The sequence below is a fragment of the Mastacembelus armatus genome, chromosome 15 (genome assembly GCF_900324485.2).
Source record: "Mastacembelus armatus chromosome 15, fMasArm1.2, whole genome shotgun sequence".
Lineage (NCBI taxonomy): Eukaryota > Metazoa > Chordata > Actinopteri > Synbranchiformes > Mastacembelidae > Mastacembelus > Mastacembelus armatus.
The window spans coordinates 6791149-6816156 of NC_046647.1; the positions used below are offsets into that span (position 1 = coordinate 6791149).

At 41.5% G+C, this 25008-nt stretch overlaps 1 protein-coding gene across 11 annotated transcripts in view; it reads right to left on the reverse strand.

Annotated features, from left to right (window-relative positions):
* Positions 1-3058: 3058 nt before the first annotated feature.
* The window catches only part of cpeb3 (cytoplasmic polyadenylation element binding protein 3), a 35936-nt gene continuing 13986 nt past the window's right edge, over positions 3059-25008 (reverse strand). For 7 of the 11 annotated variants that reach the window (XM_026308846.2, XM_026308848.1, XM_026308849.1 and 4 more), the window contains 8 exons: positions 22576-22632; positions 19904-19927; positions 17730-17897; positions 16526-16615; positions 9764-9882; positions 8898-9012; positions 8196-8377; positions 3059-6688 (listed from right to left, as the gene is read on the reverse strand). In XM_026308846.2, coding sequence (XP_026164631.1) covers positions 6461-6688; positions 8196-8377; positions 8898-9012; positions 9764-9882; positions 16526-16615; positions 17730-17897; positions 19904-19927; positions 22576-22632 — 983 coding nt within the window. In that variant the 3' untranslated portion in view covers positions 3059-6460. Of the gene's footprint in view, positions 6689-8195; positions 8378-8897; positions 9013-9763; positions 9883-16525; positions 16616-17729; positions 17898-19903; positions 19928-22575; positions 22633-23206; positions 23248-25008 lie in introns of those variants that run through there. The other 4 variants (XM_026308853.1, XM_026308847.1, XM_026308854.1 and 1 more) reach the window with 3 other exon arrangements.

Consider the following 25008-nt stretch of genomic DNA (forward strand, 5'->3'; position numbering starts at 1 on the left):
TTGCTTCTGCAAAATTTGCACATTCACAGTTCCACAGAAAGAGGCCGTACTCCTGCTGGTGAGGTACGATTGGAAAACTACCAAACAACTATTAAATGGACTATGTTGAATCTGTTTAGTCAACAGCTCATTATGGATGGCCTGTCTGATTACTGCCTCACCATCTGAATCTGAAGAATGAATCCAACACAGTGTAGAGGACAGATGTGTTGATATAAGGACATTAAGTTGTGAAGAAAGTAAATTAACTTCTTACGGGTCAGCTCTCATGCATAACGGGACGGAGGAGGGAAAGGACGCCACTCAAAAGATCACAAGGTTTCACAGCATCATACAACTACGTTTAATAAGATTTGCTTATTAGTACAGAAAAGGGGAAAATGAAGATGGGAACTACAAATTCTGAAGCAGAAATAAGCATTAGCAGCATTGAGCTCCATGTTTTTTGTTTTTTTTTCAAATCACAGTTATATGCTGCAAAAAGTTTAGACAACCATAGGTCCTAGTCAATAATCTCAATAATCCTTGCCAAGAAAGAACCAGTGTTCAAGTCAGAAAATAAAAAATCTAAGAAAGCCCAGATGGCTCCATTAAAAAAAAAACAACCTACATTTTAAATGTAGTGTGATATTTGTGGGAAAAAAAGTCTTTTATCTAATTTGAGATCACAACATGACAAGACCTACAGTGTTTACCTACCCAGAGCACGCCAATGAAGCAGAAGTGAATATACAGTATACTATCCAGTCTAGTTACATGAAATACATACATCTATAGAGAGGGCTATATAAAATGGTTGCCACCGTCCAAATCATGTTTTTTTTTTTTTTTTTTGGTTCTTTTTTTTTGTCATTTGCACATACACTAGGTTTACAGTCCAGGTACAAATCCTTTTAAGTGAAATGAAACTAAAAAAGGCCAGGAGGGAGAAATACTTGATGGTGTTGCAGAATGCTGAGCCCTGGGAGACAGAAAATTGTGCAGCTACTTGTAAAACGTAAAGAGGCGAGGTGTTGTCGTCACGTCAGCCAGAAATAACATTCTCACATGATTAATGAAGTTCTTTGGAACAGGACTATCAGGAAATGACAGCAAAACACATTTGAAGACTGAGCCTCAACAGTTTGTGAAATAAAAGGTAAATAAAAAAAGACTGATATCATTCCTGGTAAATATGAACATTAGCCAGAACCTTGTTGGCTTATCTTGGTATAAAAACTCCAAACAGCTACATGAAATACATCCATGTATAGAGAGGACTAGACTGTCCGAAGGTACCGACAATCCACAGCAGCTCTAGAGCTCCCTCATTAACAGTGTAGCTTTGTTCAACATAAGAAAAAACTGAAGTGTAAAACAGCACCATGCACTGTTACACATTTTGGGACAAAAGTCACTGCTCCCAGCCAAGAAATGGTCCCACACCAACACTTGCCATTTAACACTTTGGTTTTTGTATGGGCTAAAACATGCAAGACACACATTCAGATGTATAGTGAGCTTTGGACGGGTCTGGTACCCAGATTTTGGTTGTTTGGACTGAGCCAGTTCAATATGAATCCAGCAGCTGATTGGCTTAGTTTAGCATAAAGACTGGAGGCAGGAGGAAGGAGGTCACCTGACTGTGAAAGATTCAGCCCCCCAGCACCTCTAAAGCTCACTATTCAATATGCTATGTCTTGTAGATTCACTCTGTACAAAAAAAAGTGCAAGAACTACCAGCTGCAGTTTTAGAGGGAGTTAAAGTGCTGGGCAGTGTCTTGGCTGGGTGCTAATTGTAGGCTCAGCTAATGATATCCTGACTGCATGAGGTTCATACACAGCACAATTAAAAAAAAAAAACTCAAGTAAAAACATCACTTCAGACATCACATCTTCTTATGAATAATTATGACTCTTTTAAGTTCACACATTTTTTCCCCCCAAAACTGTATATGTTATACAAAGGATGTTTAAATTTACATTCATACCGAGGCCTAAATACAATCACACTGGGGCACTGTGCAGGGACCGAACTGCTGAGGAAGGGTTTCTCTCCATTGCACAAAGTGAGGTTGAGCTCTGGTAGAGTTAGCTGTAGTAATGCTGTTAGAGAAGCAGAAGCAATGTGTTGTCCATCCTCCACATTATACATCACAACATACTGCAATGTATGCTCCATTCTGCCATTTTTATTTTATTGCCCATTCATTTGTTTACATTGCCAATCACTGGAAACATCACCAACCACCAGTCTGTTGTTTATGAGTAGTTATCTTTTTTTTCCTCTGTAGATCAGTTTCACACTTACATAAGCAACATCAGCGAGTTAACACATGAAGCTTAGCATTTCAAGAACTGAGACACTTTAGTAACAATATCACAAAGGGTTTTTTTTCAGCTTCAAAAAAAAAAAAAAAAGGAAAGGAAAAAAAAGTGAACAAATGAGAAAAATAAACTTTAAAGAATTAGCATCATAAAATTAATTTATTCCAAGTAAAAATACAAAATAATATTAATGACATTGACCAGACATAGCTATCAATGGTTGAGAAGTAAGTCTGTAAAGAAAAATATGAAATAAAAATGAAAATATGTAAATATGTTTTAATTCTTTTCTTTTTTAGCAAAACTTTCTAAAAATAATGAAAATTTCTCAGTACAAAGGCTACATTACTACTGGAAGGTACTAGCAGGTAGAGTAGGTAAATACACAGTAGAAAATGATTTTAGTGAATCACAATGCTTGCAATGAAAATAATTCTGCAATAAAGATTTATGCCTCTTTTTTCTTGTTTTCGTCTTTTCTACAAACAGTACAAACAGTATTGCACATTACAACAAAGAATCAAGGTTCTTAGCCTTAAAAAAATGGGACTAATTCAAGTCTTGCGTGAATAGAAGGCCACCAGTCAATTGATGCACCTTGGGGGCTTTCGATCAAGTTACAGGTGAAAACACTTGTGTCTGTTCTGTGTTAAAAATAACATTCTTTTCTCTCTGCCTCGAGCCGATCAGTGACTCTCACAAGTCTCTTTATTTTCCTCCATGCCAGGCTAACAAATGAGGGTCACATTGCTATATATATATAGATATATATATATATATATATTTTTTTTTTTTTTTTTTTATTTTATTTTATTTTTTTTACAAAACAAAAGGGAGCACATACTTTTAGGAAACATAAAAACTTCTCTTAAAAAAATAATGAACAGAAGATCTCTTTCACAACTCTAGTCAGCGTAGTAAATGACTGATTATAAACATACAAAAATTTGGGAAATAGGTTCAGTTTTCTTTCTGAAAACCTGATATATATTAGTTTTTTTTTATTATTATTATTCCTAAAGAGCTCTTCGCTGCTGTTTTGACCAATTTGACCAGTGGGACACTCACCCTAACTTCCATTGTAATAAAGTAGACTGTACTCACTACATCATTATATTAGATATAAAGCTCTAGCTCCTTCAGTTGTTGTCTTTTTCAAAAAAAAAAAAAAAAATTCTTAAAATAAAAGCAAATAAGCATGAGAAAAATAAAACAAAAATCATCCATCAGTTCAATCATTTCTCTTGAATTAAATTAATATATGTTTTTTTTTCATCTGAATAAACTTACTTAGAAAATATCAGTTTCTCTCCTAATATAGCCTATTTCAAAATTGAGGTATTGCAAAAGATCTTGTCAGTCAGAAAGCACGCTTTATCTTCTTTTTTTTTTTTTTTTTGTCTTTAAACAAAAAGAACTGCTGACTGTCAAACGGTTCAGATACAAAGAGTAGTGCATAACAAATATCGCTCATATAGAAGGAACACAGAACATAGAAAACCTATCTGGGTGGGGAAAGAAATGTCACAAAAACACCCAGATTTTACTTTCATAGGCATACTTATTATTACTCATGGTTAGCCTCTTATTTTGAAGTCTTTTTTTTTTTCTATCAGTACAAAAAGTATCTTCTGCTTAGTTTCAATTCGCTTTTCTTGGACAACAGACAAACAAAAAAAAAAAAAAAAAAGTCTATCCTAAGGCAAAAAATTTAAAAAAGTGTCTAAAATAAGAAAGAGGAGAGGGACTGCGGGAGCCAGCACAGGACAATCACGACTTACAAAAAAACAAAAAAAAAAAAAAAAAAAAAATAGAAAGAAAAAAGGAAACGACATTATCTTGCAATGATGTAGGATCCCATTCAGATTGTCCACAAATTGCCAAAACCAGTGTAACTTCGTCCCCCCCAGCCCTCAAACCAGAGTCGCACTGTCTTCAGCAGCCAATACTTCAATTTCTATGCACTAAATTTGTAACTGCCTCCCCCAACCCCCAATTCTGTTTGAACTGCACACCAAAACCATTGGATAAAGATGTGTGTATGTGTGTATGTGTGTGTGTGTGAGAGAGAGAGTATATGTCCACCATTTTTTAGCAGGTCCATTACTTCAAGCTTTGCAGGAAAAGATAAATATGACAACCCCAGCTTACCCAGCTGCATGTTACTCCAATGACAATGCTGCTCCCCTGTTCCCACCCACTCACACCCCAGCTATGTAGTGAGAGCGTGTGCAGAGCTCAGTTATATCAACCTCAAGTCTGTAGTAGATTCAATGTTTGACTCAATGTTACATTTACCCCCCCCCCCCCCAGTTCTTCACCTAAACGGACTGCAGCCTCAGCTCCTCTAACTCCTCTCAGGGGTTGGGGAGTGGGGTCTGTTTAAAAGTCGACACACGAGCTCTTTGGTTGCATTATGGGACGTAAACATGCATGTTTGTCAATGGTGGAACCTCAATTTAAGCTCACATTGTTGTGTCTTCTCTTCAGATCAGACTCAGCCTGCATGTGTCTGTAAGAAAGACATCCGTCCGTGTGTGTGTGTGTGTGTGTGTGTGTGTGTGTGTAGAGATGCTTCTGTCTATACTGGTGCAAGTGTGTGTACAAGAGAACATACATACATGTGCATACACTAGTGATTTTTCACAGGACTTCTATGTCGGACATAAACGACAGTTAAAGCGAATCACAGTTCTAGGCATACCCAGGCCTAACTACATATGGTAGAAAAAATTGCACAATTATATCAACAATCACTGCAAAAAAAAGTACTTCACCTATCATAGACAGTTTTAAATGGTAATCCTACATTTAATTTGATGCATGATCATTTAGGTTGTCTTTCATTTAGTCTTGCCTTCCCCCGCCATCGGCTGTGTTCGCTGCAGGAACCGTGTGCCCTGGCTGCCCCGTGGCGTGGCCCGTCAGCCTGACCAGCAACACACACCTTCGACCAGTCTTCACTGTTCCTGTCCAGTTTCATGCAAGTCAAACGTACGTCTAGAGCATGTTGTGCAAACGTGGGCAGAATTGAATAGTAGACATGATACTGAAAAGTGTATTACATGCATCAACCTGATTGAAATAAACATGCAGTTTGGGGCGACCCACCCCGACCCCCCACAAAGGTAGCTATCGTTGTCAGGGGGCGGCCCCTCCCCCCATGACAGCTCGTCATTCTTAAACACCAGGTGCTTCTCTAGATCTGTGATTTATTATTTGACACCCTAGCCTGAATAAAGTACTTATGGTATCTGGTTATACCATGGAATTAGCAGCAAAGCTATTGCAGCATTACATTTACATAACACTAAAAAATAATGTTATTATAAAAATAAAGACCTAGAAATTGAAAGCAAACTAATCTGATTGCGAATATGAGGTATAAATATTTTCAGAGTCAAAATTGAGAGTGAATATAGCCGTATTATTTTTACTCTGGGCTGACATGGGCCCACACTACAGGATAGTTGTTAAATCTTGCTACATCTTGCACCACCTATATGCTTTACTCTATACATTAATGTCATTTGCCTTTGGTAATTGTTTTCTACTAGGGGCAATATAATTACAGCTTTCGAAAATAAGTGCATGCTCCTTTTACATAAAATTTAAATTATCTATATATGTATAGATAGTTACAACACAAAAAATATATACTTTTTTAAAAATATTTGTATGGTCCCACCTCTGTCTCAGTAAAGTGGGGGTCCAACAGGACGTACCACACCACCCAGTCAACAGAACGGGGGAACTCAAAGTAGCCAGGTGTCTAACATACCATCCTCTGTGTGTGTGTGCAGGTGTGTAGGTCTGTGTGTGTGTATGTGTGTGTGTGTGCATTTAATGAGATTTTGTGCCAAAGTGCAAATTCTTAGCTGATAGACTTTCGCATTTCCCCACAATGTTTCATCAGAGGGGAACACCAGAAAATGAGTTCAGAGCCATGTTGTGTGAAGAAAGTCCCATGTATCTGATGATATTCTTTTTGCTTTTTTCATTTAGGCGTTTGTGGGGAGCAGGGTGGAGTAGGTGGGGCTGAGCAGGGAGCAGGGGAGTGCAGTGCTGTCCCAGGCTGCAGGGTAGCAGGGGTGCAGGGGCTTTTCAGGGATCAGGGCTGGGACAAGGCTGACGCATGACCCCACCCCCCCCCTCAGCTCCAACGGAAGGAGACATGTCGAGGGCGGTCGCCCCCTTCCTTCACCAGTGGCTTGTGAAACTCTCGGCCAGCTCGTGAATGGATGCTGGCCCAGCAGTACTCACAGTAGTACTGCAGGCAGGTGACGTTGGCACAGAAGAAGGGGGCAAACTTCCCCCCACAGCGTGCTCCCTGGCACTCATCACACATTTGGTCGTCCAGGACGTACGGCTTCACCTCCACCTGGGAAGAAGGAGAACAAGAGGTAGAGTTTATTTAAATGTCATTCACATATATGGATCAAAGGTAAATCAATATGAGAACTGAATCTTATATTTACTGTTTATCTAGTTTTTTTTTTTTTTAAAAAACAAATGCAATAATCGCCCAGATTTTGCCATTACAATTGATTTCAATTTCTTCTTCTGACACATTTACCTATTGCACAGGTTTTCTAGATCATTACACAGCAAAACCGACACAAACACGTATATGTGCTAAAATAACAGCTGTGCTGGCTCAGGCCTCTTCCTGGGCTCCTTCAAAGCCATTATCCACAGACCCCATGCAATGTGATCTCTCTTTTCAAGAGCAAAACCAGGCTGGATGGAGGCAGGTATCCTCCTGTCCACCAGTGAAATGACTTTGACCACTAAGCCTGCAGACAAGAAATGAGAGCTCAGTCGCCATGGAGATGCCTCAGTGCATGAGTAGGCAGGGGTGAATGCTAACCTTGTTAAAGCGTGGCCACAAAATGAAATGTTATCGAATCCTTCAGCAGTGGGAGACTGTCCTTCTCGGCTAAACTCTGCAACTACGGTACAAAATCCATTGCTGCCAGCAATAACCGTACACAAGAAAAATGAGAAGAGGGCCAGGCAGAAATGGCAACGCTGCCACGCTATTACATACTAATATGAGCTTGGTGGACATGAAGCTGACCAGGGGTAATGAGCTTCTGTGTGCCCTCATCAGAAGCTATTTACAGTTCATGGAACTGTGGATACTGAAGGCAAGAAAAGAGAAAATTAGGAAGAAAAGTGAAACAACATTGTTTCATATCCCAACTCTGAAGTCAAACTAAGTGATTCTCAGGAATGTGCTCTTCCACAATGGATATAGGTTCTGTAAAAGTGTTATGTTTACATAATTCATGTTGAAGGTGATTTGTTCATTGAAATATATATGTATTCACCCTTTGATGCTTTCTGAGGTCACTTGTGTTGTGCGTTCTTTGTATTCTACCTGTTTCTAGTCAAAATAAAGACACCTTACACTCCCAGTTGAAGATAGACGATGATAGCCGAGGTGAGGTGGACTGCCCCGCCCTGCACAGACTCAGCTCCCTGGCTGACAACCAGTCTCTCTTGGTCACAATCTGTCCCACTGCAATTGGCCGGCGAGACTAAAATAACCGGGCTGCAGCACAGCACGAGTGGATATACATGTATAGGGGAACTACTATAATTAAACCAACCCTATGCGTCTGCAAGTTGAAACATCTGTCGGGACTCCGGCAGCCAAAGGCCTTCGTGATTACACAGCCAGGCCTTGCCCTCCGTTATTGTGGGCTGTGCAGAGCAGTTGGCTGAAAATCTGACTATAATGAAAGCTCGGGTACATGGCAGAGGGCTCAAACTGAGTTCAGCTCTGCAGCCATAGGACTGACTGCTAAAACCTCAGCTGTGGTGGAGACACTGTTTTCTTTAAACAGAGGGATATTGTGAATGAAATGTATGAACTTGCTCACCCTTTTGTCGATGTCATTGTGCTGCAGTTGAACGAAGCGAGCACTGATGGCAGCGATGTAGCTCTGCTGATTGGAGAAGGCTACGCGGCCGGCCCCCTTTGGGTATTTGAGCTCTGGGTCAGTGTCGATGCCAGCGTAGCAAACACCTCCGTACAGCCTGTCCATGATCATAGCCAGCTCCACTGAGGAGACGAAGGGAAGGGAAGATGAGAGGGAGAGAGATGATTAGAGCTGCAGACAGTCGTCTCAGGAGTTTTCTGGGAGTTAAAAACCATTTTGCCCTTGTTCTGAAACTGAAAGCCTTCAGCGTCTCTTAAAGAACTAAAGAGAAGGTTTCATTTTTGGGATTGCTGCTGTTATTAACTGATGTAAAAACCGACCCGACCCTACTATTCATTAGAGCACCAGTCTCTCACTCCTGGTATAATTAGTAGCGGTCACATTGCAGAGAAGCCAGCAATGTTTATCCCAAGAACAGAAAGACTCAGCCTTCCATTACACCATGAATTCTTAACATGACGACCACTTGGCCCAATTCCTGGAAACCCAAGGAGAGGATTGCTTTCTCACAGGGAGAAATTTTCATTATAGCCTCCAGCCTCCGTTCTCCGTGCCAGTCAATGTTACGAAGCCAATTTAGGGAATCCTTAAAAAAAAAAAAAAAAAAAAAAAAAGATATTCTAATTCATGTTCTTCAGTTACCTGCACGCAGCGGCCTCGGCACTCCTCCCACAAAGATGGTCTTGCGCGGGTCCAGAGGCTGGGAGCCGTCCATGACAAAATCACTGTCGCTCAGGTTCCAAGGACGGATCTGGACCTGCGCAAAAAAAAGTTTACAAAATTTACATATTTACATTTAATGTGTTTTAGCCACAACAGCAGTAAAAATTGAAACATTCATGTTTACCAGAACATGCATCTGACATTTCTTATACTGCCACTATGAGGTTCTAAATTTAATACTGAAATATCTCAACACCTATTGGATGGGTTGGCATAACAGTTGGTATGCTACATCTATTCTTCCACTAAAACCACCATCAGGTCAAGATTTCAGTATGTTCAACACTATGGTTTGCAACCAGGGTTAATTTCGTTGACGAGATATATGGGTCAATTTCACGTTTGATGCAATGGCATTTCTGCCAAATACAGATTTTCTTTTAAATATTTTAGAGTTGCACTTTTGCTTTAAAGAATGAAGAATGTCATATGCAAGCTATAAACAATGCATATCTAATTTTTGGTCTTTTATGGAAAGGCCATATTCCATATATTTAATGAAACTTGTTTTTATTTAATTTAAATTTAGAATATTTTAGTTTATAGTTTAATAGTTTAACTAAATTACACTTAAATTAAACCCAATATATGCTAAAATCTTATGCTATGTAGTCGACTAAAACTAGACTAAAACTAAGCAGATGACTAAAATGTGACTAAAACTAAAATTGCATTTTAGTCTAAAGACTATGAATAAAACTAAATTAAAATCTGCTGTCACAATTAAGACTGTTTGCAACCAAACATTAATTTACCCCACTGCCGGATGGATCAATGGGACTTACTGGTTTGTCTTTGATGGTGGGACTGGACACACACAGGTAGAGCTTGCCATCTTCCTCGATGCATGCGTCGATCAAGGCCTGGACAGAGGTCTCTTCCTGGAAGAGTAGGAAGGCGTAGCCTGGAGGTATAAAAACGGATTTTAGAAAAAAGCAGACATCCTCAAACAAACCATACCTGTTCCATTTAAAAGTCACAAGCTTGTGATTGTGACGCTTTAAACACTGTCTGTAGGAAAATTCCTAGTATTTTTTTTAGAGTGCCTATCTGTATAAGTCATAATTCCATGACTAAGTCCCATGCTTTTTTCCTACTTATTCATGCTTCCAGACAAACTCGTCTCCACCAGGCATATGACCTGATGGCCCGTTCTTCTGTCCTCATTTGCCTCATCATCTTCCATACATCCCTCTACACCTAGCACCTTGCTGCCTGCACTACCTCAGATTAAGTGGCAAAATGTGCTCCACTCCTGAAGGAATATGCAAAATTGATCAGCCTAACACACTGCAGATCTTCCCTGAGAGTTGGGTCAGGTAGTGAGTGTTTGGAGATGTCTTTGCGTAGGCAGAAAGAAAGTAGTTCAGACAGCCACTCTGTACTACTGAATTATTTAGCACTGACAGCAGAGACCTTATCCAAGGTCAGAGCTATTAAGCTGCTTTGAGCCAACTCAGTAGGGTACATCCATCACACAATGCTACAGGGGTCAGCGAGCAATAGGGATCTGATTTATAGGCTGAACAAAATTAACACCACATACTGAGAAAGGACAAAACAATGATGGTTGAGAGCCTAAACCCATTAACTGACAGCCAAGAGATGAATGTAAATATGTTTGCAAAACCATCAAAAAGCAGCACTTCAGTGAGCACACTCATCCTATAGAGGGCTGTAAATTAGTAGTGTTCTCTGATGATGTTAGCAGAAGCCCAGCACCACCTGTGGCACCCATGAGCTGAGCTGAGCTGAGCTGAGCTGAGCTCGTCCCGTGCTGGAGGGCACATCAGGCGCCGAGAACAAGAGATGCTGTTTTTTTTTTGTTTTTTTTTTTGTTTTTTTTACAGGGACAGGTTGCTAGCTCAACACCCAAGCCTTACTTAAGCTTAAAGCACCTGATATTCCGATGCAGTCTCCTCCAAGCACTAACCAAGCACAACCCTAATGTGGTACCCATGAGTCAGGTGAATATGATATGCTGTCTGAGTAGAGGGAGTGTAATGGGTACATAGGCTCAAGTGCACACAATCACGCACACAATCTCTCTATCACACACACACACACACACACACACACACACACACACACACACACGCACACACACGCACACACACGCACACACACGCACACACACACAGAGAGACTTCTTTCTCCTGGAGTACACACCATGTCTAACTTCCAGTGACTTCTTTTGTAATGTCTCTTGAGAATACTACAAAAGCCACATGCGCCATGTATGAGCGTTACACACGCACTTAGATATGTGGACAAATACATGAGTGAAAACGGCAAAGAGGAATGTGTGACTGTCATGTCTCACTTTTGATTTTGCTGAGTGGAGCTGCTGCAGATGTGAGGGGGAGGAGACAAAAAACATTTGACTCAGCAGAGCCAGTCAACTCTTGCTGTGCATAGTTAAGCGAGATTAGCGGACAAATGTGAAATTGGATCCAAAAATCACAGATGTGGAGCATCCTTGGCATAATTTGCTTACACAAACTGGCATCAACTACTTCATCCATCAATAGAAAAAGAGAAGAGAGAAGCAGGTGTGAAAGGAGGCATGAGTGTGCTTAAAATGAAACAACCACAACATGATGCAACCCGAACATCATAATCATCCACATGTCCCTTTTGGATCACTGTGTTATTTGTTCATGCTAACACATTAACATATGCAGTGTTAAGGGATTACACAAATTCAATATTATGCTAAGCGATCACAGAGGCTCTCACTAATTAAAAGATTTTAGCAGTTGCTATTACAAGTTCTGCAGAGTCGACTAACGGGCTAATAACCTCAGTGAGGCCATGTTTTCTCTAATAACAAGCTGTACCATCATGGGCAAAACTAAATATTCACAAGGCAAATCTAATTGCCATCAGCTGCTTTAAGTGAGCAACTAATCTCTGTCTTTTTGTAATTGGTCTAGGCAGAGCCAACTCCTCTCTGGACCACTCCCAAGAAATACATAATTAGACCCAACATAAAGGGGATTTTGTGCATCACTATCTTTCTCCACGTGCTTCGTCATCACACGACATAGGACCCCTGTCTCTATGTTACATAAAGAGGGTTTGTCATTGTGAGTAATCATGTGGTTTTGCACCGACAGTCCCCCCCTCCGCATAAAAAGACAGAGCTGGCCAGCAGCTCGTACAGTCTGAAGGAGGGGAACAACGTGTTCCATGACCCAGGGCAGGAGAGAGACCGAGTGAGAGCGAGAGAGAAAGGGAGGAGGGGGAAAAGGGTGAGGCGTGGAAAAAGAAGGGAAAAATAAGAGAAAAGGTAGGAAGGGAAGGAAAGTATGAATGACTGCCATACAAATAAAGAGGTAAAAAACAAAACACACGGGATAGGATGTTGAGATGAAAGAGCAAGGGCACTTAAAAACTGCAGACAGACACAGAGCTGCTATTTTAATTGACCATTTCAGAAAGTTACAAAACTTATGCAAGAGGCCTGAGAAATGAAATAAACACTCATTTACATGTACTACATTCAGTTTCACACTGGAGGTTGTGTGATATCCTGTGTTAACTTCGGTTGCATCACTGAAACCTGAAATGAAATTTACATGGGGAAACCAGAGTTTCAATATATATTCATTTTAAATTTGAAGAAAATGTAGAAACTTTTACAGTCCTAAAGCAGACTTTCTTTTGACATTTCATATGACGTTATACGGTACATCACTATATAACTGGGTGTTTTTTCAGGATCCAAGGTCATAGAACTGTGTTATACAAATCTGTAAAATCAGCATGTACATAGCAGAGCAAACACGTGAAGGCTTGTGATTAAAATGTGCACTAAAAGACCTCCCATTAAAGAAGACTATGCTGGATTTCATAGGGCATTGGGCCATTTTAATGCTCCGATATGTGGTCTGAAAGGTGCTGGAGATGTGTCTCTTTTTCAGCTTTGCGCAGTGCAGAGGCTTACGCCACGGGAGGAGTGTGCAGATCTGCAGTGGCTCGTGCCTGAGATTTATAGAGCTTTGCTGCTGAGTTCCCACCACTGTCCAGGGAGGAAGGGAATACATAACACCCACAGCATTTTCCACCCTAAAGAGCTGTGTTTACAGACAAACGATAGGCAGGGTGCCTCGTGGGTTGTGCACACAACCAATGACCTCATGCAGGACAGAGTCGTTCCTGTAATGGAGGCCAGCAGTTTGGCTCATGGAGAGGTTTTCTCAACAACAACCTGTAACCTCAAATTACCGGAAAAACAGAGAAATGAACTACCTAGCTAGAAATCTGTCCAAAACAGTAATAGACAAGGTTCTAATCAAATAAATGAGAGACTGCTATTACTGGAATATTTTGACATTTTGGGAACTACATTTTTTTTCCTCACTAGTGATGCCAAGTGTTGATGACAGGATACCATTCAGCTGTCTGTATGACAGTATGTCAGTATGAAGCTACTGCCAGGTCACACCTCTACAAAGTTAAAGCTTGTTAGTTTAATCCATTAATACCCAAGGATAGTAATAATGATGATGATGATACCCTCTCATAAAATATCAATATTTTTACACTTCACTTTTGATATAATAGCTGGACTTCTACCTCTGGACATACAGTAGATTAGCTGTTTACTCATTTCCAGACTCCATGCTAAGCTGCAGCAACAGCTGCTGGAGGTAGCTTTTTATTTACTGTACATAAAGGGGAGGGGTATCGCTCTTCTCATCTGGCTCTTTGCAATAAAACAAATACAGGTATTTCCATAAATTTCCCAAAACTGTTCAAGACAAAGCGACAGAAATAATACTAATACCTCAATCACTCTAATGTCTAAAAATATACTGCTGGGTAGAAGTATTCAGTCGGTTTTAGCTGAAGAAATAAATGAGCTACTATTTGCTATTAAACAAACGCTGGAGCAAATGAGAGCAGAGCTGCACAAACTGCCTTCTTACATATATACATACTAACACTTCGGCCTGTTCCAAAAGTCTGAAGGCACATTTCCGTGAAAGCATCGATGAAGCCAAACCTCCATGTACACTATGTATATATCCCGTGAGAGCAGGGAAGGAGAAAGAAACCTACAGAGGGTTGTAACTGCCACAAAATGTAAACAGACCGACTTCAGACCGCAGCTTACACAACATGGGGAGAGGAGGAAAAGAAGGAGGCATGGTATGATAGATATAGAGAGACACAAACATCTGCTCTCCTCAAAACAAATGCAGGCTCTGAGGCTCTGTAGTTATTGGAGAGACAGTGATGGAGCAGAGAAGAGGTGAAATCATGCATCACTAATCATCTAAACTTGAAGACACTGGATAAAGTCCCAACATGAGGGTGAAAGCTTAACTCAAGACCTGAATAATGCAGTGCAGTGTCATGACTGTGAGACTTGCTCCCCTCATGTGGTGCGTATGGGTTTCTGTTTTGATTGTACATTTTGCGTCATGACTTCATGAAGTTGACTTTGACTGGCTGCAATCAAAAGCAAACTTCAGTTGTAACTGTCTGAAGCCTTCAAACGAGGGTGACACACTGCTGTTGCAGCATGATGTGAGCAAAAGCACTTGTAGCAGTTTATAGCTCCCAGCGCTCTGGCTCCAGCGTACAGACAGCATCACCTCCTCCTCCATCTATCCCACATTACAGACGGAAATAGCTCCCTAACATTTCAAGTTTATTGCCAACAACAGTGACAACGGCCCTGGGCAATAGGAGGGGGAGTGAGTGACAGCACCACAGTGACCAGAGCTTAGTCGTCACACTTTTGAGAAGAGTGAGAAGAGGTTAAAAAGGGTAGGGGTGTGCTATAACATATTGCTCATGATATGTTCAAATAGTCTAATTTCCAAGTCCAGTAATTACTTTCCTTTAAATCTGTTTTGGGTCATGACAAACATATCCCGGCTTTTCAGCAGCTAGTAACAGCATACAGGATATCCCCATAATCCAGTGCTGACATTACTGTAGAGTCGACTGTATGATGGGTTACCATACTGCATACATTGCTCTATCATGCTCTATTTTGGTATTACAATCTAATCTGATCCATTGTTTTGGGACACCCTTCTGTCTAAAGGAGTTCCTTTGGCTTTACCTAAAACAAAAATACACACATCTCTCTCCCATAACTTTCATATAGCCAAGGATTGAATTACATTAAAGTTGTCATTGTAAAAATACCTGTAGTAACAACACAGATTATATATATACATATATATATATAAATAAAGACAGACACTGCCTTACTTCTATAGACAAGTAAATAAAACAACTAGAAGTGGATAAATATTAGTGGAGCCTTTTCAGAACTTGACTGGCGAGAACAGAAGAGCAAAGAGCAAGGCTAGTTTCTACTTTTTCTCCAAGCAGCCAGTTCTCTCCAAACACCAAATGAGTATTACTGTGCCCCTAAAGTCGAGCTGAGCCACAATATGAGTCATCCCTACACCAAAACACTTTCATAACTGTCCCGACACACACTGCTGGCAGTTTAATGTGAAACAGGACGCAGGAAAGTGACAACTATCTTCCATTCTGTCAAGCTTGGAAGTAGGTTTAACATGAGGAGAGGCCACTGACCTCATGATGCGAATCCCACATTTGTAATCAGCTGTTACATGTGTTACAACAGTAGACACACAGACACACACACACAGACACACACACACACACACACACACACGCACAAAAAACAAACATGCAGATGTGTATTTGCCCTCAGCCCTGAAGCTACTTGCATTAAATACTCTGTCCCCAGGCATATGTCCCAGCTCCCACACCACTTAATATGGAGAGGGTGATATAAATATGATATTTTAGCAGTTTGCCTTGGAGTTTTGGAGTGCAGGCTTTCAAATTAAAGTGACAGATGAATTTTACACAGATCACCAGACCCACATGTCTCCTCCCCTTACATGGCAGGGTCCTCCAGCTGCATTAAGCCCATTCATTCCCCTAAAAGGATGCTACATTTTTCCTTCTGGTTTTGGATATTAGTGGTCAAGCCTATTCAAAATAATCCTTTCCAAAAAAAAAAAAAAAAAAAAAAAGGAAAAAGGATGTTGAAAAATGAGAGTGGGGGAGAAAGTGGCACATATTTTCACAGGTCCTCCATATGCAGCGTATTACCATCTGTCTATGGAATGTCAGATATTTCCAGAGCGTCTTTAATAGCTTCCCTAATATGACACACAGCAGTCCCTGTCGGGCCAGGGGAGAGTGATGCAGGGGCCTGGAAGAGGACGCCTTCACTCTAAACACCTAAGGAAAAACTTTCACACTCTTCAGGTGCTCATTCAAACAAACACTTCTTCGGTCAAAACCTTTGGGGGCCAGTTATGTAGTCATTATAAACTGCATGTGTTCTTTGCAACGCAACTACAGGGGGTAGTTTAGATAAACCGACACCTGCATGCTTGCACAGCATGATCCACGAACTCTGGGTAATATGACTCTTTGCAAAATTCTAACATGGCAACACACCTGATGGGATATTTATTGGTGTAGACTTTGACGGCGGATGGGAAAACACAGATTATGCTCTGGGAAACTATAGTTACCTTTAGGTGGGAAGTAAGATTTGCTCTCAGCTTTGTGGGGCCAGTCTACCACCAGATGCCCATAGCGACGAAAACTGTTGGTGATTTCGTCTGTGAAAAAGAAAACAGGAGGAAAAACAGACTTGAATGTTATATTCAGTGACGTGATAAGATGGTTTTCATTGCGGTTCATGCAATATGCATATGAAGGACTCTATGCAAAGCCACACTCAGTGCTGAGACAGGCAGAGTTTCTATTTTTTGTCGTGTTCCTGCTGCAGAAGTAGCCACTGAGTTAAACAGAAAGGCAGGCTGGGCACATCCAGTGTGCACTGGGCTGAGTCGTGCTGTGGAAACTCATGAACTTTTCAACCTGCTGAGGGCACGTATTGTGCATCAGCTCAGTACTACGTGTGCTTTTTAAACAGTGTAGGAATATGAATGTTAAACTCTTACAGCTCCATTACATAACTGGTCAGAGGTATTAGACTACAACACTGCAACTAACTTAAAAATCGACAGATCTTTCAAATACAGAGAAGAAACTTTAGTTGGACATATTTCAGTGAGCTTCGTGTATATTTCTCTGAGCTAAATTCTGGATAAAAGTAATATCAAGGATTGGCAATATGTCTGATGCTGATGAAAAGACTGATACCTCTGTCACGGCTCTACATTAAAAACATGATTCTATGGCCAGCAGCTAATTCACTAACCTTGGCACACAGGGGGAAACAACTACAATTAAAACTGAAATTATATCTTGTTTTAATCCATTCAAATATGAAAATGACACATTGCTCCTTCATGGTGAGAGTGGCGTGCCAGAGTATTTCTTGGCTTAGCCCTGTTTCATCTTATTTTAGGCTGCTGGCAGTGGCATCATACATGAAGCACACAAATGAGAGTGGTATCAAGTTTCTCTCTCAGTAAAAAAAGCAAATACAAGTGTTGCAAATAATGTCAGATTTCAATCAAATCTGTCAAAAATCTGTTTTTTGATTATTTGTGGAGAAGTCAAACTTCAGAGTGAACCCAGGCTTAATAATGCAAGTTTACAGCGACTAAAATGTGCGTACATTTATTATCTTTTACATGGAGTGCTTCAAGAGGTAATGACTAACAGCCCGAGACAAAGCTTGTACTGGGAGGTTTCCAGTTGAGCATGTACTGTACAGGATGTTTCAGTGAAAACTCTTCTCTGATGTGCAAATCCTTTATTTACCTTCATCTATGTCAGGCGGGAGGCCTCCTACAAAGACCTTCCTGGAGTAGCGCTCCATCCTCTCTCCGTTCTGACAGCGGGTTGGAGAGTTTAGGCCTGGGGTCAAGGAGGGATCACCGTGGCCATCGTCGAGGAAACCATCTTCAAAAGGAAAGAGACAGGAACGGCCTGGGAGGGGAGGAAAGGAGAGGAGGACACAAGGAAGCCAGACAGGAATAGCAGGGGAGGGCAGAGAGATGCAAGAGAGTGAATTAAAAAGAGAGGGAGGGTGTAAGACATGGAGCAAATTAATCATTTCTGGAAACCATTATAGCAGCACAGTTTGAATATATTTCTATCACAATTCTGACTCAATTTGTCAACATAGTGAGATGTTTGACTGCCTTTCTTCAACCTCATAACACATTCATTTAGACTTTTATTTTATAAGGCCAGATACTTCCAAAAACCTATCCAGAACCAACACTCTTCAGAATTTGATTTGATTATTAATACATTACGATATTAAATGATGAAAATGACAGCTTCATGTGGTATGGCGGTTTAAGGGCCACAACCACAATATAATTTTGAAATTTAAAATCTCTTATTCTTCACCACAGATCAGAAATAGATCACCCGTGAAAATACAGGAGCTCCCAAGTTCAAAAATTTGTGGAAAGCCTAGACACTGTTAAAGAAGCAGCATGAACCTCATTGAAATAAGTTGTCAATCACATATGGGGGTAATATCTAGGTCTCTGTGTTCTAGCCATAGGAAACATATAATATACAGTAAAGTATGTGTGCAGAGGTTTTAGGCACTTTAGATGTTTTAGGTTATCACACAACACCACCAGGTGTGTGACTGATCCCAGGGTCACTGTGCAGGACGACAAGTCCATAAAGAACCCACTAGAGTTCATGAAAAACCATTTTCAAAGGCAAGAAGAACCAGGAGTGCTGCAGCAAATGGTCTGACCCCCGCAGAGCCCTGATCTGGACAGTGTGGAGTCAGTCTGGGATCACATGAAGAGACAGAAACACTGGGACAACCTGAATCTACAGAGGAACTGCAGCAGCTTCTTCAAGGTTCTGCAAAGTACCAGGAGAAACTGCGTGCAGGTCAAACCAGAGAGAACTGCTGCTGGTTTAAGGGCAAAGGGTTGAGCTGCAGATACTGATTAGATTTAGGTTTGGTTCCCTTTACTGCACTTTGTATGAAGTTAACTGCTAAATGAAAAACTATTTAAGTGATTTACTTTAAAGCATCCCCTGTGTATTTTTAGTGCCTAAAACTTTTGCACATTACTGCATATCAAATCACAGTTTCCTCTCTTTCTTTCTCACTGGTGATATTTGACTTTTTGATAAATGTGGTTACCAATGACATTTTTACGTAGCAAACAATACCACGCTTTTCTGTGTCAGAGCATTATAAACATTGAAAGCAATTTGATTCAGACATTCTTCACTGCACTGTATTCGCCATACTACAGCTAAAACACATTCCCTCAGCCCAGTATTGCAGTAACCTTACAAATGTCACAGCTGCTTTCCCTCTTGCTGGAGAAAAACAAGTGAAAAAGGCACAATAAATCAGAGATGAGTTATGTTGGAAGCACCCCCACATTTGCCATCTAGATGATGAATCACATCTGAGTCAGCATAGTTCACCATGAACCCCCAAAAAGCAATTTGGAAGCACCCCAGCCAAACACCCTATTGTATTTGAAAAGTGTTTAGTTTGATTTGGTGGCAAGAAAGGGAATCCATCTCTATTCCATTCAAATATGGCAAACAGACCATGTTTTTTTTTTTTTTTAACTCACAATTTATTTACCAATAGATAAATTGCAATGCAGCATCCTAAATTGGCAGCACTGTTTATAATATATATGTGACAGGTAGGATACTGACTCAGAATAGAGAGAAAAGAAAATTGGCAGACTACATTTTTTTTCCTCTCACCATGGAGCAACACAAGATTCATACAGACAGATTGGTGTGGACCCTCGTCCCATCCTGATTGAATGCACAATGTGAAGAAAACAATGTGTTGAAAATAATGTGATTTCATTTAGTCACAGCACAGATGAAAAGCAGATAGTGACTCCACACTAAGACCCCCCTCAGCCTCAGAGAGACAAGCCTGGCAGGTCAAGCAGAACCCCAGAGAAAATGCCACACATTACCTCGTCTGCGGCCATAGCTCCGGGCTGCTTGTCAGCACAGTGGGGGAAGGAGAAAAAAACACAAGGAGAGACAGAGGGTTGGGGCAGGAGCAAGGGTGGGAAGAGATACAGAGACATGGGTTTTGTGGAAATAAACCAAACCAGGAGCATCTACAAGGTAACAATAAAACCACAAATGGCCACACCTCAGCTTTGGCGATGGGAGGAGGGTGATTATTACACCCTGGCACCAGCCCACTGTAAACCTGCTGCACCTGCCCCGGCAACATACACATGCACGAGGAGGGACGGGCGAGTTTCAGAAATGGCTGAGATATTCATCTGGAGATCGTGATCGCAGTTTAATGAACCCGCAACAGCTTACGTGCATGCTAATCTTCTGTGAATGTTCACAAATGAGGCCATAAAGCAGACTGAGGGTAGAGCAGGTTAGTCATTATCATGGCCTTGGTGAAATATTAAAAGTTTGCTCTCAGGTCAAGTATGACAGGCCAGGTGCGAGTGGAAACTTCCCACAGGATAAGGAGGAGGGTACGGAGGTGTCTGGCAGCCTCAGGGTGTAGAGAGAGGAGGGGCGCAGTGGAGATTTCAGCTGCATCTCACAGTGTTTCCACCCTATAGGTCATGCTTTTCGTCTGAAAGTGAAACTATTTCCAATAAGTCATGGGTTTTGCAGCTTTTTTCTGTAGCTTTTAGCTGCTTTCAACAGTCTTCCTCCACTCCATACAACTGCTTGTCATCACATAACAAAATTTCCATACTTAGAAGACTGGATAACAACCTAGCTATCTCCGTGACAAATTCCATCTGCTGAGAAAGACCATGAGGCACACTTGAAAGCCCTGGAAAAAGCTATTAAGGAGACCTCAATAAACGCTCAATGCAGTTTTATGCTCAAAAACACCACATCTGTCTTTTCAGGATTGTGTTTGTTACTGCAAACAAGCTCGCTGTGCTTTGAACGGAAAACCACAGAGAAGGCAAAATGTGGTTTAAGATGATATAAATTCCAACAAACAGCAAGAGGTGTAACGGAGTACTAACCCTATCCTCCGGTTCTTCTAAACTCATTGGTTACAAAGCTGACTCTTCGCCTCAAAAACCAATATGAGCCTTAGCAATGTGAGAGCCGCTTTGTGTGCCTTGGCCCCCCCGGTTGTCTCTGCCAATATATTGTCTCTGAGCCTCGTCTCCTTTGCTATGTTTTCATTAAAAAAGATCTGGCTCTCCAATCCCAAAAACCAGGGCAGTCTCTTTGCAGCTTTGCCCTCTCACTGACTGGCCTTGGCAGAAACAAAGTCACCTAGCAACCAAGGCAAAATGAAGAAAACGTTGTGCTGGGAAACCGTCACATGCCTCAGAGAGAGACAGAAAACAACCCTTGAGGGAGAGGAGGAAGGGGAAATGTGAAGGGTTAAGAATAAGAAAACTTCAGACTGTGTGGTGTTGTGAGAGACAGAAAATGAAAGGAAACTGTGTGATTCCTTTGGGCATGATGAGTTTGATGTCTCCTGCTCTGCTCAGCTCTAATGCCAGAGACAAGCTGTCAAGTGAAAAACACCAATCAATCTGGACAGAGGAGCTGCATTTATTGCCCTTCACCTTTCCTTCCTCACTTCCAGTGAGAAAGGAAAGTCCTTATCAGTTCTCCCATGAAGCCTCAAAGCTAATGAGATGAAATGAAGGAGAAACACTGAGTAAAACACTTTCAAGTTGAAACCAACACTTCCCTGTCCACACACATCGCAGGCTATGGCTGAGACAGCCAGTTTTGACAGATTTGGAAGATCTGGGCAGATCTATGTATGCTTGCCTGAGCAAATCCCATGACACAACAGTTTAACATCAATCCAGGACATATTCTCTGAGGATACGAATGATGAAAAGAACAAAAAGAGGAAAGCACACTAGTGTTAACATGTGACGGAAGGAAACTGCTTCACCAAGAACTGTTTTTCTGTTAGACATCCTGTGCCTTTACCTGTTTTTATACCCTGTAGTCCAAATGTCTAGAGGAAAATAGGGCTTCACTGAGTTTGTTTTGATCACCAGTTAGTCCACTCATCCTTGATATTTCGCTGAGGTTTAGACTAAAATCTGGGAAACATGATTGCTACTAATAGAACTAGAGGACATGGCCAAGACTGTGTGTCCACGACCCTAAGACATCATGCCCATGACCCCATCTAAAGACAAAGATCACTCAGAAGCACAGAGTCTAGCCTGGAAAACTTTGTGGCATACATGTAGCAAAATATGGGATAAAGAGCTGCCTTCTCTCACTGGCTTATCTCCTGTCACTGTTGACCATCTGCTGGCTGGTGGGACACTGGGGGGGAATCTAATCTTACATGTTGGGGTATTTTTAGAAGTGATATTCACAGATCAACTGTGCTTTCCCCCAGTGCTAAGAGGACTGTCCCAGGTTTAGGGTGTGAGGGAATCCAGGCCCTAGCAAAGGGGGGGGGGGGGCAGGTGTGTCCATTGCATTCTCACAGGAGTCCTGTGTGCTTGGATTGGGGATATATGTTTTCGATGAGAACATACAGCAAAATCTGTTCAACACACAACGGACAAAAAGCAGTGACAACATTCATCACTAAAACTGAAACAATTCCAATAAATAAATAATTCAAAGATGATGTGGGGTATTCCAGCAAGAAGTGACTTACTGTTCAGGGGCATTATGTGGTCCGCTCCAGGATGATGAAAGTTGAGACCCATGCGTCCTGTTAAAGAAAAAAAAAAAAAAAAAAGATGTTTACAAAATAGGGAAAAGATGGAAATTACTGACTGAAGCCACCGTGCTGACATTCATTCATTTAAATCTTCCATCCTACTGTCAGCAGTGGGAAAATGCAAGCCATGATGAAACGTTTAACATGAAACAAAAACATCAAATATGCTCAATGTGACACAGAAACAACAATCACAGAAAACAGATGTGGAAAAACAAGGTGGAAACACATATTCCTTTGTCACATATCGCAAATGCATGCACACGCACGCACACGCACACACGCGCGCGCACACACACACACACACACACACACACACACACACACACACACACACACACACACACAGAGGCAGCTAAAGGGCTAGAAATCTAACAGAGCGTGCATTCAACTATGGTGACAATACGTGCATGTTACAAGGGCCCATCTGTCAGTGCTTTTATGGGGAGAGAGTATGATGTGGGACATCTAAATGGAAGTCTTCCTGGTCATCTCTGTCCCCATCATCCTACTCCAACAAGCAACACAAGAAAAACACACTTAAGCTGAGGAAGAAACAGCCTACCTGGTTTAGGATTAAATGCTGCCATGTCACTGTCAACATCATTTGCAATGGCAGCCACAGAGGCACACCCTTTATCCCTTACTGCTTCTAATGAGTTCCCTTTGTCAAACTCCACCTACACTAGCTTTTATACTTAACACACAGCAAGCAGGCAACCTGCCTAGACCTCTTGAGACAGAAGATGTAGCAATATTTTACTATGGAATAAATTCCAAACAATGATATTTGCAATTGTTATAATTGTGAGCCTGCCCCACCACCACTGCAGCATGTCACCTTAGTGTTACTATACTGTACTGTAACATTGGGGTGGTGCTGGATGTGAAATTTGAGGTCAGCTGCAATGGATATTTTGCTTTACTGCAAGTATAGGTTTCTCCATATGTAACATGGACTTCCAGATAGCAACTGACTATATGTCACAAGCTGCTATGGCGCAAGCAAGATGACATGTCAAAAGTTTCGAAATTTGTCTGCAGCAGACAGATAGTGAGGACCCTGTGGGGAGGTTCTTCCTGGATCACAGACAAGTGTGGAAAAAAACAGTTAGACCTGGTTGAGAGAGAGGCAGTGTATGAGGAGGACAAGGGGGGCCCACCCTGTAGCTCTGCTGAGGTGAATTTCCACACTGCTCTCAGCCAGTCAACGCGGGAAACAGTAGGACTCAGAAGTCACATGGGGTGTGACAAGCCCAGACACTCACATACATATGAACACAGAGATGTCTGACATACGGATAGCAGGCCAAGGGTCAGGATCTCTTTACAGCTTCTTATCATGAGGGGAAGACCATTTTGTTGGCAAAGACTAAACAAACCCAATCGGAGGAAAACCCCAAATTGTGTCCTGACACTGAGGGCTCTTTTACTCTCTGGAAAGTTCTCCAATCATCCACTGATCCATCTCTGTCTCATAAGCATTACACCTGATAGTCAAGCCAAGCTTCCATCCAAGTTCAACAGCCCCAAGGGATAGCTGCACACAATTGTGTGTTGGTAAATGTGTGGGTGGTCCATTTGTTGGTCCTCCAACCTAATTACAGGGTTTAAGCCTAAAAGTCTGACTGGCTGAAGTGTCCTACAAAGAGAATCGCTTCTCCCAGCTCTGAAGCCAGCCCTGCACTTCGACCTAGTCCCACTACATTTGGTTGAGCAAATAAAGAAGTAATATATTACACACTGGGGACTAGCTCATTCCTTTGAACACATTCTTAATCAAATCATGACTTTGCTGATAGGAGAGCAAAAGTCACAACAGATTGTCTGTGCTTGCCTTTCTGTCTACACTAGTCATTTTGTGAGGGGACAGTTGCCCTCCTGAAGCCCTAAAATACCTTTGGGCATGTGCCATCTGCCCCCCCCCCCCGCCTTAGGGGTCCCTGAAATGCTGCGGTTATTTTCTGGTGCCATTTCCTCACAGAGAGCCTGAGCTAATCTCCACCTCCCGATGATAGCTGCACAGCAGCATGGCCTCCCCCACCGCTCTAAAAGCTTGACAATCTAAAAGCTTGACACTAGACAGTGACCTCCCTGGGACCACTTTGTCAGAAAAGGGATAAAGAGCAGAGCATGGCCACGCTGGACGCGGACTGTGGCCATCAATTTGAGATTGTAGCTCTCCAAAGCTGTCAATGTGGAACATATGGCCTCTGATAGTTTGATTAAAAGAACATAGCATATCATCAGCTGATAAACTAACTGCTGAGTCACTGGTAATATCAACAAGCCTATTTATCTTCAGAGATGTATGGTCCATGTGTTGGATGAACCATGTGAACAGGGTTGGGATCTAAAACAACAGAG